Raw genomic sequence first — 17,707 nt, 5'->3', positions numbered from 1 at the left:
TACGACTGAAATATTTTTGAGCAGTGTGTGGATTTTTATACACTGGTGCCTATCAAATTGTGTGTTAATATGCTCTAAAATTATACTAACTTCGAAAAACATAAAGAGCGATTAGGATTTTGAATAAAAATGTAGAGAACTCTCTTCATATTTAGGTATTTGTGATCATAACATTTTTATTATACAATTGAATAAATGAGGCGCACGAATTCTGATAACCATTTACTGACAGTGACACTTTTATTTAAATGCTTTCATTTTCTGTTGTTGGTTGCAAAAGCTTAGGAAATTTTCCAAGCTAAGAAATTCATCGAACAGGTGTTCATGTTGGGGTAAATCAGATCTTTCGTATTTCTCGATTGCATTGAAAAGTTCACTTTGTTGGGCTATGGTGGTCGGAGACAACTTCTCTTTCATTTGTGCGGCACCTTCGACGAAGTTAGTGGTGAACTTCGAGTCCTCCTCAGCAAGCTCCATTGCAAGTCCCATTAAGCCCAATAAGCTCTTTACAATCGACTGTGACTCAGGGGTTTCGCTTAACTTCTTTTTGACTTCTTCTAATGTGTTGCTCATATTTTCAATATAAGCGTATTTCATGCGAGTAGTGCCTTGCTTAAGGACATCCTTGCCGCGGTTAGCATAGTTCTGAAAGTCAGCAGTTATCGGTCCACGATTTTCCTCAGGCACGCTATCCACTGTTGACTGCACAAATTTATGAGTAAGATAGGCCATGTTATGAATTTCAATGTCTCGAATAGTCCTGGCGTAGCTGAAAAATTGAGCTATGATCTCATCGTCCGTTTTTCGAGGAGCAGCACAGGTCAGACTCTAAAAATAATCAATAGATTAAATGCGTTTGGTCATTTTTTTTTAATTGTTTACCAAAACAGATAGGAAAAATATCAGCGAGCAACGCATCTTCAGCAAATCACTTAACACGACTGTAATATTTTTGAGCAGGGTGTGGATTTTTATACACTGGTCCCTATATCAGATAAACGCTTCCCATTTTGTGTATTGCTGATATGCTCAAAAATTGTACTGTCTTGAAGAAATATAAAGAGCGATTAGGATTTCAAATAAAAATTGAGAATATTCTCCTTATATTTAGGTATTTTTATCAACTTAAGAGAGAGAAAGTAGAACATACATTTTAGAAAACGTATAATCAGACAATTGCCCGTTTTAAATAAAGAGTCTTATTAGTTTTTATTTCATCTTTTATTATTTGTTGTCATTCGGTTTTGCAGTGTTTTTTGAAAATGATATACTATTTATATGGTATCTTTAAACATAATATGATATTCTTAATCATACATTAATGCGAAATACATACGCTCATCTGTTGCTTGATTAGTATAATCATTATAATGTTTGCTTGTCTGTGTCTGTGTATGATGTTACCTTTAAAATTGTTATATCTTTCTATTTGGTAAAACATATAAAACAATTTATATTTCAACAAAATTTGACAAGCCGACAAATTTGTATAATATACATTATATTCGTATTTCTCAATTGATTTATATGTTATGTTTAATACGATTGCAACACTCTGCGTGGGTACCTTTATCTAGACATCTATTGTTGCTAGCGCTATAGTTTAATTTAGTATCTTTCTCTCTGTTGTTTTATTCCAAACATGCCCAGCCGGCCAACATTGCTGCAAAATTTACTACTTCCTAACACTTCCGATCCAATTGGCTGGGGCAACGCGCTAAATTTGTTATAACAAATACTTTTATTTCGTATAAATATTTTGTTTACATATGACTATTGTTGTTTAACATGTGTTTCAGCTAATAATTTAGTGTTTGCTTTTAAGCATTTGCTTGCTAACTTTTCTTTTCATATATATATATATATATATATTATATATATATTTTGATTTATAAATACGAGGCCGAATTTAAAGGTTCTGCAAAACAGTTAATCAGTATATACATTATTATGTTGTACCTTATGACCTATTGCCAATATCTCGTTTAAACTTGATTCTTGCGTGTGTCGCCCTATTTGATGGTAAAAATTATATGCTACAGTACATATCTACAGTTATCATTCTAATCTGTTCGCTTGGTTAATATCTATGCCTTCATACACCTTAGGTACAATAATTGTTTAGCTTTTCGATCTAAATTACACAATACATACGTGGCTAGCTTGGGTATCGACTGTGGTATATACAGGAATGTACTGGGGATAGAACTTTACTGAATAGAAGTCGTGGGAATGAGGTTAAAGTTTCAATTAGCTGCTTTAGCTGGAAGTAAGGTCTGTGTCTCCTATTGTTATTCAAAATAAGAACCGTCTGTTAGCTACCAAGACATTGATCAGTCCATCAAGTTCGTCATCTTTTCATTTTTTTATAGGGGAGATCAAAACTTAAGTCAAAAACCTATTTTATAATCTAGCTGCCTTATAAAATATGCACACTATGCAGAGACTCTTGACTAATTGCACGGATTGTTTTATACTCATTTTCCAATAACCTAGGCATAACAACTGATTAACATAGCAGTATTTGATTGATTGTATTACTCATACGTGTTTTTATATTTATAATGGCGATTGGATTTTGCTGCCAATTCGCCAGAAGTTTTCCCATTTACATTAAATGGCTACTACTTTCGACCCTATCCGTCCGTTCGAGATTCGATTTAGGCGGTAAGACTAATAGCTACCAAGTCCTTAGTTCAAATATGTATCGGTTTCCAGTGGTCCGCCCCATTCATGGCCATTCTGGCGGCAGTTCCACGAACAACAAGTTGATTGACTTCCTTCTAACTTCTCCATTCAGCGAGCAAAATCTTGATGCACACCCGTAGAAGTGCATATGGGCTGATATATAAATTTCTGATAATTAAACGTGTAACAGTCTTTTTTAGTTTACATTATCAATAAAATCAAACGCATAAAAAGACCGTGGCCCGAAAAGGAATCGCAATGAGAACATAATCTGCGGGCGGGGTGTGCGCTTATCAACTAAAATTATCCACGTATATAAGTATAGGTGTTATTAAGTAAGTGTGGGCAGTAGCTGGCTATAATACTTTAGAGTTATGATATCCGTGTATATCGTAAATGCGTATTATGCGTAGAGTTCGAAATAAGTATGCAACGAACGCAGGGTCGATGAGTTTTTAGATCTCTAGGCCGGACTTCTCCCTTCAGAGTTGTCCTCAGTTTGTGTAGTTGTCGAATGAGCCCAAGTATTCCAATGCAGCGCGATAGCAGAAGTGGTATTGATCCTTTAATGACATAAAAATAGTTTATAATTATTATTTTAATCATTTCAAAAACCTATTTATAACCCACCTCAGTTTGTACCATAGCTGGACGCTGGGAGCGCAGTATACGCACTGTCTGGAAGACATCGAGTACTCCCTCATATTGCATCCTCTCCAGAACAATGCTCAACGTGATGAAAACACCCGATCGACCCACGCCCGCCGAACAGTGCACAGTGATGGGTCCATCTTGGCCAAACTGTTCCTTGGTCTTGTGCACCTGCCCAATAAAGTCAATGAAGCCCTCGCCCGATTTGGGTACGCCCTGCTCTGGCCAATCGATGAACTGGAACTGCCGGACGGTGCGAGAGGAACCATCTCGAGCATCGGTTACCTTTGACGAAGAAGGTTCAGTTAGTTACCAATTATGAGTTAGCCCAAATCAAATACTTTACTTACCTTGAATTCACGCAGCTTATACTGCGGCATATTGTACTCAGCAATGGGATCCACCACGTAATACTGATAGCGCACGGATCGCTCATGAGGCCAATACTGGAAACATTTCTCCTGCAAGGAAGTCATATTGTTAATGCTCAAGTTGGACTCAATTTTATGCATAATGCATACCCTTCCCATTTCCTTGAGCTTTGTCAGCATAACAACAATAGTAGAGTTGTGCTCCCAGAGCATACGCCAGAAGTCCTCGGCTGCATCCTGGACTGGGCCTTGAGCGGCGATGTAGGCGGATCGGTAGCGATAGCCATCAATAAAGCTGGCGTTGACATAGTCGCTGCCTTCAATGCCATGGATGGGGGTCAGGTAGACGCGACTCGATTCGTAGGGAAGAATGTGGACCAGGCGATTCTTGTGTTTGTTGCACGGAAGATTTGCCGTTACAAACTTGGATGAGTCCATCTTGACGTTGGACAGCTTCTTGAACTCCACCTCCATGCCCGAGATACTTTCGCCGGGCTCGGTGATGAGTAGTTTCTGCAGGTGAGTGTGTAGATTGCGTGCAGGCACCTCAGTCATTCCACAGATAATGGCCTCCAGAATGGCGTCGTGGATGAAGATATACTGATCCTCCGTCTGCACCATGTAGTTACGTTGAGCCCGCAGGCACGTGACATGCCCGTAGATATCGATGATCTTCTCGTGCTTCATTCGCTCTAGCATCGAATCGATTACGATATAACAACCGGTTCGACCCACCCCTGCCGAGCAGTGAACGATAACAGGTCCGGATTCTGGTGGTGTGAGAGCACGACACCGGCGCAGGAACTGCAGGAAAGGAGCAGGATGATCGGGTACACCGTGATCAGGCCAGGCGGTGAATTGTAGCTGCTTAATCTCACGCCGATCGTTGAAGCCTTGCCGGCACAACTGGAACGTCCGGATGCTGTAGGTGGCCAGTTCCTGCGTCTCCGTGATGGTTACAAAGATCTGGCCATAGGTCTCCGTTCCACGTGTTGGCCAGTACTGGTCGCACTTGATGCGTGTTCGTTCCTCCAGCCGCGTCATCATCACAATGGTGGCCGTCTTCAGTTCCCAGCACATGCGCCAGAAGTCCACAAAGGTCTCCTGCAGAGGTCCCTGGGTGGCCACATAGGCATTGTGCTTTCGATAGCCATCGCAGTAGTTGGCATTGATGTAGTCCGATCCGGCCACACCCTCTGACGGTGGCAACTGGACACGGGAATGGTCGTAGGCGGTGACATTGGCATAGCGATTCTTGGATTTGTTGTGCTCCAGATTCGAGTTGTCCCAGGTGAACTGCTGTCCCGGCTCAATGCTCTCGTACTCCTGCGAAAACTTCTGATTGTCGTTGGACTTAAGGCGCTCGATATGATTGGCAAACTCGGATATGGGTATGGGCGGATGGGAGATCATGCCGGGCGTCTGGAAGTTCAGACGTCTCATGTCCACGGGATCACTGGGCGTTGGCCCTGCTCCCAGGTCGGCAGCCATTAAGGGTCGTGTTACTGCCGCTTGATCCGGAGTCTTGCATGGCTGCCGGCGACGCTTGACCACACACAAGACAATCAAAGCGGTGGACACGATGAAGGTGGACACCATCAGGGGCAGCACCACCCACAGGATCTCCGGTTCGTCCTTGTTGCGGTTTACCGAAACCTCCGGCTCCGCAGGCCAATTCGGATCAGGTCGACGGGGCCCCTCGCCTGGCGGAGCTTCCCTCATGTCCAGCGATAAGAACTCGGAGAAGGGACTGGAGGTGTAAAGGTGCTTCTGCGGCGTGTCTACCACTGCCCTTACAAAGATGCGGTAACGCTTCTCCCTTTCCAGCTTACGATTTGTCAGGTTATGGTTTTCATCGCCCGATCCCAGGTGGAAGGTGAACGGTATGGAACGCTGTGGGAACTTGGCTGCGATGTAGGGGGCATTAGGGCGCTCCGGCTTATTCCTGAGCGGAAGCAAGTCATCAGTGAGGAACTGATCGGGTATCTTATGCAGATTCGATTTATCCTCAGGTACTACGACTAAATAATAATGCGAGATCGGTCCATATTCCTCCGAGGCCTGGGGCAGTATCACAAGAATCTCTTCCCCACTGACCACTCCATAGAAATCTGGCTTGACCATGGGCTGAGGAGCAGCCATTTGGGTGGTGACTGTGATCTTGGTGGGCGGGCGGTAGGAATAATCTGATGGAATGGCACTAACGTTCACATTGTACGTGGTAAACGGACTCAGTTCGTTGATCGTATGCGTTTTTACGTAGTGCTTCAAGATGATCTCTCGCTTGGGAACGATCTGGGTCTGTGAGAAACCCTGCGAGTCCACAAACACCTTCATCGCATCAAAGCTGATCTTATAGTTAACCGGAGTTAAGCGAATGGGCGGTGACCAACTTAAGGTCATCGAGTGGGTGCTGACATCGTGAGCCCGAAGATTGAGGGGCACATCCTCTGGCTTAATTCGCACCGTCACCTTTTCACTGAGTCGTCCCAATCCGTTCTTAAACCTCGCAGCAATGGCCACGGCATATTGGGCAAACTTCTCCAGATTTACCAAGTCGGCCGATTCCGTGAGTCCAACGGTTTTCGTTTGCCAATCGTCCAAATCCTCGACAGCGGTCATGGTGTAAAAGATCTTGTATCCAAGCAACTTTCCACGACTTGTTACCGGCTCCCACCAGATCTCAGCCGTTTGCTCCGAGGTGGCCTCTGCCTGCAAGGACATTGGTGCCCGGCCCATATCGCGCTCCGTCTCCACGATCAACTTATCGCTAAAGGGTCCAGCTCCCTGCTTCGTATAAGCCCTCACCCGGAATATGTACTCGGTGTTCTCCTCCAGATTCGTAAACACTGCCTTGCGGAGCGTCATATTCCGCTCGGATCCAAGGCCATGATCAATTTTCTTATGGAACTGAACATCGTACCGGGTGATTATGCCATTCCTGTGCTCTCTGGTAGGTGGATCCCAGGTCACACATAGTACATCCGGAGTTTGGAAGCGAATGGTGATGTTAGACGGCGGTCCGCCGGGTGTACCCTCTGGGGTCTGGAATATTTTCACCGTCTCCTGACCGATACCGATGTGGTTGCTACCCGCTACTCGAAATTCGTACTCTACACCGCGTTCCAGGTTATCGAAGCGCTTCTTGGTCATCTGAGGTCCCGACAGCATCTCCTCCTTTAGTGCCTGATCCTTGACACCCCAGCGAAGTCGATAGCCTCGCAGTTCACCGTACGTCTGCGCCGGACGCTCCCATTCGAGTTCGATCGACACAATCGGCTCCCGCTCCATGATCTTCAGACTCACCGTTGGCCGAACTGGCACACCACCGGGTGTTTTCACCACAATCGCTGCACTCCGGTCGCCATCGCCTTTACGGGTCAATGCGGCCACCTGAATAGAGTATTTGGTATCCGGCTGCAAGCCAGTTACATTGAACTCCATCGCATCCACCACATCGAACTTGAAGGGTTCGTTGAGGAAGCCCTTGCCCTGTTTTGGGAAGATCAGGATGGACAGGGTGTATTAATTTCGAATCTCTGGATAATAACTGGTTAACCTACCTCATCTCGCAGCTCCTGGGCATGTATGTGATAGCCACGGATGATGCCATTGCGATCCTTCTCAAGTGGTGGCTTCCAGCTGACATGGATCGATGTGGAGTTCAAAGGCGTGGCCTTCACGTCTTGTGGATCGCCGGGCACTAAAGGCGACGATGATGAAAACGATGATTAGATAAAAGTACTCACAAAGGCGAAAACAACTTGAGATAGTACTCGTAAAGATAGCTTAACTTATGCCAGGCATAGCCAATAGCTAAGATGATTAAAACTAACTTACTTAACGCTGTAAGTACATGTTTTTAAAGTACAGAGTGAAACTATGTTAGCTATTACTAGGAACTTAAGTCCTAAGAGTATTTAAGATTATATATAGGTTGGTAGTACAGAACCAGAACCAGAACAAACCTAGTTCCAAGTCAATGCCATCACCACATCACAGACAAAAACATTTTTAAGTTTCAAATAATAATTTAAGAAAGTGGGAACTTGAGGAACCAAACAACCAAAGTGCTGCTTAGGTGCTATATAGTTGGTATATATAAGGAAGGGGTTGCTCAATTGGTGCTCAAAAAATGTTAATATTAGGTGCAGTTTATACCTTGATATAGTAATAATTTATAGTATAGACCATTACTTTAGCAGCATGGTGTCAAAAAAGGTACACAAAAATATTGGGCTATCGGAAAGACGACTTGGCTTTCGATGTCCATAGCTCTCGCTTCACTTAGCAAAAAACAAACATGTAAGCATTCAAAAATTTGTTACTTTGTTGTGTGCAAAAACATACATTAGTTAAATCAAAAAGATAGTTCAGATATATATTTTTCTATACACGTATTCTGCTTGTTCAAGAGCATCAAAAATCCTTGACGACCTTTGGTTTGATTTTCCAAAAAAAAAAAAAAAGAAAATGTCGGAATAGAGAAACATATTAAAAAACAAAAGAGATGTTGATTCTTTTAGTTATAGTTATCGGTCGAATGTTTCGGGACCAATTCAAAAATACATTTCTTCGGGAAAGAGAGTATAGGTATAGAAACAGAGATGGTATAGTATAGAATAGTTTAGATATAGTATTCGGCTATAGAGGGCATTCTTAAACGTAATACATAGTCAACCATTAAGTATACTCACTCTTTTTCTCTAAATAGTTTTAAAATGTTTTGTTATTATTATATATATGTTATGTAAACCACCATCCATTAAAGGTTGCGTTCAAAAATCAAATTTCGCAATAATTTCGTATTCACATCAAAAAGTTTCAAAAAGATTTTGGTTTATGTTTTGTTTTCCATTTTGATTTGCATTCAAAAAAAGGTGCACGAAACAGAGCAATTGGTGCAAGGTGCGAGTGGCCAAGCAAAGTTATTTTTGGTTTTGTTTTTTTTTTTTTTTATAGTATGTGAAAAAAGATATAAAATATAGGTATTTAGTTTACAGTATACAGTATACCAAAAAGGGTTACTAGTGCACAAAAATAGTCAAAGTCCAGAAAAAGGAAAGGCGAACAACTTAAGATGGAAAAAGATGATACAAAATCTACATATTTGTTGGCACACCGTTTTGATACTGTACAGTGTTTTCTATGATCTTTTCTATTCAAAAAGATGTGGTAGTTTGTAGTTCTAAGACACCCAATTATTGTCTAATAACTTAAGCTAAACTTACCTCAATTTATATTTAAGTAAGGCTACAATAACAAGCTTAAATATACCTTAAAATAATGGGGGTTTGATTTAGTTAACTTTAATATTAAAGAAAATATCTGTAACTTCCTCTCAGAGTAAATTTCAAATATTTGTATTATTTTAGTTAGCTAGAAATCTCAAATTTTAAAACCTGCAATGCTGAATATATTAATTTTGATAATTTTGTTCATATACCATTCATTATGTGGACAATGATTCTGCTGGCTGGCAGTTCCTTGCCCTCAATCATGGCATTTCGGTTCATTAAAAATGTTAAATAAAAATGCATAATACAAATTATTCAAATGCAACTGACGGCGCAAAAATGTTAAATTATGCTTCATTAGTGTCCTGCAGCCTGGCAGCCCGGCAGCCTGGCTGCCTGGCAGCTCATCTGCTTAACTTTTTGCAGCCGAATGCTGCGAATGGAAGGGGTCAAATGCTGTACTTTTGTTTCATTTTTTGTCATTTCACATCCATTCACGCCAGGTGAGAGGTGCCTGCACACACACACACACACACACACACATCGGTGCACTAAAAATATAAAATAATTAAAATGCTACCGTAGAAGTGTTCTCTATTTTGTATTTCTTTTTCTTCCTTTTCCCCGTGCTCCTTTCTGTGCTGAATGGAACAAACGAAGCAAGGAGCGCGTGCTAAGCTTCCAATGCTCGAGGTGCTCATTTTTTAACCTTTTTTCTTTTCCTTTTTTGATATAGTATATTTTATTTTTTGTGTTTGTTTTTTTTTTTTTTTTTTGGTGTATGTGTGGGCAGGACGTGTGCGAGAGTGCAGCTGTCTGGGTGCACAAAGGGGAATCTCTGGGATGCTTGGCGAATCTAGCAGAGGTAGCTGAGGTAGCGCGGAGGAATGAAAAGCAAGTGCCCGGCTTTAGACAGGTGGAATGCATTTGCATTTGTGCTGTGGCAGCTAACAAGCGCATCACATCATAACGAAATACGCTCCCAAACTACGGAAACACAAAAATTAGTACGAAAATACAAGTGAGGATGATAGAGTTGAGTGTGCCGACCATTGAATACCCTCCCTCTTTATAAAAATCATAAATTATAAGCCAGGAAATAGTCTCTTAAGAACCAATCTTTCAAGATTTGGCTACTAAAGTGTTTTAGGATTTTCTACTTATGTAAAATCTTTGTCTTTGCTATCTTATCCTTCTAGCTAGTACTCGTATAGTTCCTCAGATATTCCTATTGTATGAGATGTATTTCTATTTTATATTATAATTTATAATATGATATTCATTCTTCTTCTTGAATCCTCTTTTTCAATGTGTACCACGCATAAACTTCAGTATAAAAAGAAAATGCTAAAAAAAAAAGGGAATTACATTGGCATGTACACATAGAGTAACTACCATGTGCTGACCCTCTAATGCTGTCTGCCTCATATGCTTTTGCTTGTGAGCCTCTGGCTATAAGTGCAATACGAGGAAACGGAAGGGAGACTAGTTCGGCTTTGAGATATGTGGCCGTTTGCCTCTGGTTATGCCAAATTGAGTACAATTAAAACGAAATTCAAGTCAGTCACAGATAGCTCAATGCCATGGCAGTGCTCTGCTTCTACTGGCTGCTGTACAAGGAGAAAATATCCTTGAACAAACTTAGTTTTTCAAAAAATGATAGCATTACGTAGCCAACCCGTTGAACAGCCTGGTTGGAGCAATTAGGCTGTGAGTAGTAAAGTTTCTCTCGTTACCTTAAGGAGCTTTAAAAATTAAACAAGAAAAATCTAATAAGTAAACCTGAAAACTAGTGATAAGGTTTAATATATTTAAAGATGCGTTATACCTTGTAATCAATAACATTTTCTCACTGTGATGCTGTGCTTGTGATTGTAAACTTCCTGCAGCTAACATTCAGTCATTTACGTGTCCTTTTAATTCACATTGTCTGTGCGCTTGTGTGAGTGTGCCTGTGCATAAGGTGCTGTGCTATCGGTGCTGCAGACTTAAATACTAAGCTTATTATAACATCTAGAGTGGGCTAAAAGATGCCAAGAGCGTATCACAAATAGAGTAAGTGAGAGCGAGTGAGACGTACACTAAGGTGCTTAACAATAAGTACATTTAATTTACAGTGCTTAGCCGAAAATAAAATGAAGTGAATGGGCCACCACACTCAGATGGTGTTGAGCTCTTAAAACACACAAATTGAGTTGGTAGGTACTTTATATAAAGAAAACTGTTTTCTGTTGAACAAGCAAGTTAACAGCTAACAAGCAAATGAAGTAAGGTTTGAAACATTGTTTATGGTTTTTTAATGGAAATTTATGGTTTGGGAATTTATTAGGGAAATAAAATGAAAAGGATATTTAAATGGTGTTTGTCTTGGATATATTCTGATTGGGAAACCAAAAAACATTTGCAAATGGACTAAAAACTTTTCATGGAGGGTCAAACGATGAAAAGTGCAAATATGCAAATGTGTTAACTGTGCAAACATGCAGGTGATGGCAAATAAAACTTAATAAAATGGGTCAACAACACAAAATATACAAAATTATGTGCGTAAATAAAAAATTCGGTTAATTTTGTGCAGAAATCAATTTAAGGATTTGTCATTTGCTGTGCTGGGTCTTCGTTATTTGCATAGCAATAAACAAAAAACCATTTAAAAACGTGCAACATTGCGGGGCTTATGAGAGGCATTCGTGGTGGTTTGGATTGTAGAGATTTGTGAGTATGTGTGTGTGTAGGTTTGGAGAGTGAGAGCTTCACAGGTGACAAAAGTGCAAAAACCGTGTGCCAAAAACCAAACAGATAGGGGCAGAGCTATATAGCTATAGAGCCGTAGAGCTGTATATACTGGGCAAGGGCTCAAAAATTATAGTACACCGAGCTTTTGTAAACGTTATTAAATATGTATGCATTTATGTAAATATCACACATGTATATGTATATGTATTGGTAAAGGTATGTTTTCAGGTGAGCAAAAAAAAAAATAGGAAATCATAAATAAATAGAGCGAAACATTTTGCGCTATTTGCTTTGGGTAAACATTGGAAATAAAAGAAAATTTGTGGGTTTGGGTTTGGGTCTCGGGAAAATGGTTATAGCCTCCATGTTTAGGTACGGGGACAGGGACAGGGCTTGTGTTTACATTTATAATTGCATACATTTAATTATGCAAATAATTAAATAAAATATTTAATGCAAACAACCTAAAATCAAATTTGTGTATTGGTTTTGGGAATTAGGTTGGTTTTCGGGTGCTTACAAAAACTATATGAAAATGCCAAAAATACAAAAAGATTACATTGAGTTCATGGCGATTTTTGGTGCTATACAAATTACCACAAACAATTGATGCATTATATTCAAAAAAGTATATTTATTTATAAAACTCGATTCTTGGTTTATATTAAGAGATATATCTTGGTTTTTTGTGCATTTCTCGAGACGATTGCCAGTCAAGAAGTAAAAAAGAACAAAAATATGTTTTCTTGCATATAGTACACGATACATAGGAGTTCTTCTAAAAAGAGATATTTCTTGTTTTTTTTTTGTTTTTTTCATAAGAGACTTTGTGCAAAAAAGTAGTCAAAAATTGCGCCAAAAAATATGCAATTTCATAGTGCCAATAAGAAAATTTTGTAGATTTTTAAAAAATTTCATTTAAATATACAAACGAATTTTTAGAAATTAAAAGGGTTTAATAAATTGTAAAATATGATAAAGTAATAACTAATTAATATTAATGGTAGGTGGTAAGAGATAGTAGATATTTTGGATTTCCAGCGATCCTTAAAAAAGGAATTTCATGTTTTGAAATAAATTGTTAGGAAAAAATCAGAAATAGTTTAAAGAATATGAAGCCGTAAAGGCATTATTTATCGAACATCTTTTATAAGTCTTATTTTTATTTGAAATTTTATGAAAAAAGGTTCTCTTGATTAATCAAACGTCGGACAGACTTTAGACTTTTCAAATCATAAAACTTGGCTAAACTACAAATCAAAATTTTAGCTGTTTTCAAAACGCTTATTTACAGCTGATTATGTTATAAACGTAAATATTTGTAAACTAAAGAGGAAGGCAATTTGGTTGACAAAAATATGGATATAGATATCATGGTATATATATCAGATAACGCTCCATAGTGATTAGCCGCTCCTGTGGTGAATGCTCCCGATATCAAAATTCAAAAATTGTACAAAATACGTTCGATTAGTTTCAGGTTAATAATTCGTTTTTTTCTGGGTTATAAAAACATAACTTATAGGATGAGTGATAAAATAAAGAGTAATAATAACAACAATTATAATAATAATCATAATAATAATAATGTAAATGATAAGGAAAAGTAAACATAGGACTTACGCATAGGTAAGATCGTTATTGGCATACATACCATCCTCTTGGGTTCGCAATATGATGGGATGGGAACGCGGACCATTGCCGACGGATGTGCCGGCCAGTACCCAGATTTTGTACTCTGTCCAGCGCTTCAGCTCGTCGAGCACAATGCTGGTCATATTGAGGGTCAATGTGGTGGCCTCGTTGTCTTCGCGACCAACCTCCACGAAGAATACCTTATAGTATATGATCCGACCGTTCGATCGTTCGACGGGCGGTGGCAGCCAGTTAAGCGATATCGTCGTCGAGCTGGTAGCTATGGCGGTGATATTTCGAGGCGGTGCACCTGGTACTAATTACATAGATGGGAACGGAACGTATTTGTGTGTGCATTGATTTTTTTTTTTTTTTGAGTTTTTTGTTGGGTTTTATGTGGATTCATTGTTGTTGTTGTTGTTGCATAGCCATGGTTTGGATATGACAGTTGGTTTTTTTATATAATTTTTCATAGCGTTCAGCATATTAGCGCAGAGAATACAAAAATATTTGTCAAACCGAAATCAAAATGGATAACACATGAAATGAAAAAGCCATAAAGCAAAAATAATATTAAAATCAAATGGAATAACATGGTTTATATAGGCATAAAAATATCATAATAAAATAAATTCAAATATCAAGACATAGATCCAATGGTTTATGCAAATAATGTTGACTCCTTTTTGCGTTCGTCAATAATTTGTGCATATTTTTTGGTAACGACTTTTTGAGCTGAAAACTTATCCCAACTACACATTAGCTACTAGAGAAACACCCACATTACATGCTTAGCATATATAAATGAGAATGATAATAAATAAAACTTAACTAAACATTCACACAACACAGGTGCATACACACGGAAAAGACATTCATTTGCATAAACCATGGGAATTTGGCATACTTTACATATAGAAAAGTAAAAGTTAATAAATTGTTTAACTAAAATGTAATAAAAGTGCATAAAGTTATCAAATTTCTAGGTAACTGAACAATCTAAGTAAGAAATTAGCTAGCAGGCAGCAACTCAAATTTGAAATCAATGTCTAAGCTGTAAGCTAAAAACAGTTCCAAAATAACTTTGTGGCTTGTCGTTATTGCAAACGTCTGTGGCACAATAAGTGCCGTGCCACAGACAACCAACCATTTACATTTTAATTATGCGAATATGCAAAACGTGCAAATATGGAAACCAAAAGTGATATTTATGCCACTGCCAAGAACTTTGCACTTCCGGCATTTGTCTTCGCGCCGCTCTATTAAAATATCATTCAAAATCAATTTTCTAGACACTGATGCAGCAGACAAAGACGCAGGACGCAAGACACAGAAACGAAGGCAGAGACAGAGAGAAATATAGGGAAGTTAAGGAATTTTCGGTTTTTGGTTTTGTGGTCTCAGTGCTTCTGGTGCAGAGTGCTTAGTGCATAGTGCATGGTACAAAGAGCATTAGGAATTTTAGCACTTAAATAGTGGTCTAAAGTTGGAAATTGTTTGGGCATAATTTACATGATTTAACACTCGGAGAGCCACAAATGATAAATGGAATATAATCATTGGGGCATTGCCAGAACACACACACTCTACACACTCTAAACTCACATTCAGCATTCCGTAATAGTTAGATTTTTATTTTCTCTCTCTTTATATTTTGCATTACATTAGCGTGCAATTTGATTTTGAACTTAAAATGAAAAGGTGTTTTGTCTGGTTTGGAAATGTTGTTGGTTGCCTTCCATGTTCACGGCTTAATCCTGAGTGTGTGTGATGTGGTTGGTGGACTGTTGGCTATTGTTCGGTGAGTTTTGGTCTGTAATTGGATTTAATTCAACAGATCGCAGAGCGTATTGAAAATATTTCAAATCACGTAAACCAATATTCAAATTCAATTTAAACAGGAGAGTGATTGGTTTCCTTGTGCGATCTGTTAAACTCTAAGTTTTAAATATATTTTTGTTTTATGTGTGTAATGCTAAAGGTCTTATTTTCTATGTATGTAAGAGTATTTGTAATCTAAGTATATTTGTCTGTGAACTGTGTAATTTTGTACAAACTAACTAAAAATGAAGTTGCTATTTGTAGATTATATAGACTAGTTGGCTAAAACTTAAGGCTAACTTGCAAGGAACAAGAACGATCAAATGTCAAACAATAGATATAGATATATATATATATATTTTGATTAGGGTATATATAGTTAAAGTATAAGGCAAGTTGAGTGCATAAAATTCACTGCACACGGGAACACTCATCCGATATCATTTATTCATTGCATTCGCTCACACTTTACCTGTTTCCACGAAGGCAAAACTCAATAAAATGTAATTTCTCACTCAGACACTTTATGGTTTGGGTAACTGAATAATCAACTACATGTTTATAGACACATGTCCTGTGTATCAGGGTTAATATATCGCATATATATATATAGTAGTTATATGTGGTTTTGTATAAAATTCAATCAGTTTCTCGTTGTACTTAAACCTATGAAAATTTGTACGTCTACGGCGTTTTTTTTCGAGCTAACTTAAAGAGTTATACAGAAATTGATGACAGATTGGCCAACTTACCATATTGCTTGGTGCGAACCGGAATGGGCGGTGTGGTGGCCCCCTCGCCACGTTGTGATCTTGCCGCCAGCCAGATATAGAAAAGGGTATCGGGATACAGGCCATCGAGTGTAAAGGACTCCGAATTGGAAACGCGTCTAAAGGAGGGTTTATGAATGTTAGTAGCCTGCATTAACTTGACATAGACAACAAACAAAACTCACTTGTGATGGGGCAGATTGGCGTATGTGTCATTCCAGTAGAGCTCGTAATGAACGATATTCTCGCTGGAATGCGTCGGCTTGGTCCATTGCAGTGTGACTGCGGTCTCGCCGATATCGGTAGCCCGGAAATTGCTCGGTTGCGATGGCACACCTTTGTAGACATATCCCCCGTATTTCATATTCGGGGTTGGTTCCGGGTATTGGTATTGGCCATTGCATTTGGTTTTATTTTTCGGTTTGGTTTGGTTTGGTAATAATGAAACGGAAATTACGGAAATTAAATAAAATACAAACAAATCAATGTGGGCATTTGTTCGTTGTTTTGTGTGTCGATGGATTCATGGCGATAGCGATTCCGAGATTCGGTTGCCAATTCAGAATGCTGCTGCAGGATGATATTGATGAGGTGACACACGCACAGCAATCGCTGCATCAGCATTTTGAATTTCGTATTGGTTTTGCATGAAATTGATTGAGATGTGTCCATCTAGCCATCGAATCAACCAACCCACCACCCACCACCCATCACACTCATCCGTCCCCTCAATCTATGTTTCAATATTTCATCGCTAACCACAAAAACCAGCTGGGGAAACCCGTAGAGAAAATGATTATCAATTTTCAAATTATTTCTGCTCCCCAGGGAACCCCCGAGTATAACCTGTCATCGCTTTGAAGTTTTTTGGTATATTGAATAAATCGAAATCAGTTTTCCCACTGCCAAGTGGCCTTCTCTATATAGTACAGTATAGTATATATTGGCTTAAAGAGTTATATCTGCTTTAATTGGATAAAGCTTCTTGGCTTTTCTGGGGCCACAAGGACAAGAGTCACGTCTGACCCAAAATGGATTTGGACATCCTGCAGTTTACATAACCCCAAGTAATAAGTCTGTGCAGTTCAAAGTTGAAGCCGAGCCCTGTTTTGCTTAGTTATTGTTTCAGTTAAAGCTTCTTAAGATGACCACAAATAGCAGTAAGTCAGGACGACAACTAAGCCACGCCCCCACGTAAGCATCTTAAATATCCTCGGTCAAATGCATTTGCATCATATAATATATATATATATATATATATATATATATAACTGCAATGATTGCAGCAAGTTAATGAATATCTGCCGGACATGGCCACAAGTTTCGGGCCGTGTTTGTGCTCCGACAGAGAGATAAATATTTCATCGAACGGACACACGTTTCGCCTGACATTTTGTATTATAATTAAATAATTGGTGTGATCTATGTGGGCCGATTGAGTTGAGCAATTAAATTGCAAAATGTCCCCCAATTCAAAATGCAATGTTAGTCGATGTGTGTGTGTCTCTGTGTATGTGTGTGTGTACGTTTCATGTGCCTAATTGAAGCTGATTGCCCAATCAATTTGGCTTAGCTTACCTTGCTGGGCCTTCACTTGGACCGGCGTGGACATGGGACCGGCTCCCATTGAGGTGTAGGCCTGAACTCGAACTGTGTAGATGGCATGGGGCGTCAGTTCCGAAACAGTGGTAAGTTCGCTGTTGTCAACCATCTGGGAGTTCCAAGAGGCCTCCGGTTGATTTGAATTGGTCGTGTAGTACACCTTGTAGCCCTGTGTTTGGAGAGGTTTAAAGAAGTT

At 39.3% G+C, this 17,707-nt stretch overlaps 2 protein-coding genes across 9 annotated transcripts in view; both read right to left on the bottom strand.

The window, feature by feature from the left end:
• Window positions 1-150: 150 nt before the first annotated feature.
• LOC108114799 lies at window positions 151-949 on the bottom strand. Its single transcript, XM_017225910.2, has 2 exons — window positions 883-949; window positions 151-828 (listed from the first exon to the last, which is right to left on the bottom strand). Exons 1-2 carry the CDS (start codon window positions 916-918, stop codon window positions 241-243), a joined length of 624 nt encoding a protein of 207 aa, XP_017081399.2. The 5' UTR covers window positions 919-949; the 3' UTR covers window positions 151-240.
• A 253-nt stretch (window positions 950-1,202) lies between these two features.
• Window positions 1,203-17,707, bottom strand: part of LOC108114807 (tyrosine-protein phosphatase Lar) — a 103,143-nt gene continuing 86,638 nt past the window's right edge. For 5 of the 8 annotated variants that reach the window (XM_017225921.2, XM_041819270.1, XM_017225922.2 and 2 more), the window contains 9 exons: window positions 17,488-17,680; window positions 16,095-16,245; window positions 15,892-16,028; window positions 13,338-13,634; window positions 7,274-7,413; window positions 3,861-7,202; window positions 3,690-3,800; window positions 3,319-3,624; window positions 1,203-3,251 (listed from right to left, as the gene is read on the bottom strand). In XM_017225921.2, coding sequence (XP_017081410.2) covers window positions 3,183-3,251; window positions 3,319-3,624; window positions 3,690-3,800; window positions 3,861-7,202; window positions 7,274-7,413; window positions 13,338-13,634; window positions 15,892-16,028; window positions 16,095-16,245; window positions 17,488-17,680 — 4,746 coding nt within the window. In that variant the 3' untranslated portion in view covers window positions 1,203-3,182. The remainder of the gene's footprint in view (window positions 3,252-3,318; window positions 3,625-3,689; window positions 3,801-3,860; window positions 7,203-7,273; window positions 7,414-13,337; window positions 13,635-15,891; window positions 16,029-16,094; window positions 16,246-17,487; window positions 17,681-17,707) is intronic. The other 3 variants (XM_041819274.1, XM_041819273.1, XM_041819275.1) reach the window with 1 other exon arrangement.

Source organism: Drosophila eugracilis, unplaced genomic scaffold (assembly GCF_018153835.1).
Source record: "Drosophila eugracilis isolate 14026-0451.02 unplaced genomic scaffold, ASM1815383v1 contig_513, whole genome shotgun sequence".
NCBI lineage: Eukaryota > Metazoa > Arthropoda > Insecta > Diptera > Drosophilidae > Drosophila > Drosophila eugracilis.
The sequence above is the reverse complement of the archived record's forward strand: the minus strand, read 5'-3'. Positions and strand labels throughout refer to the sequence as shown.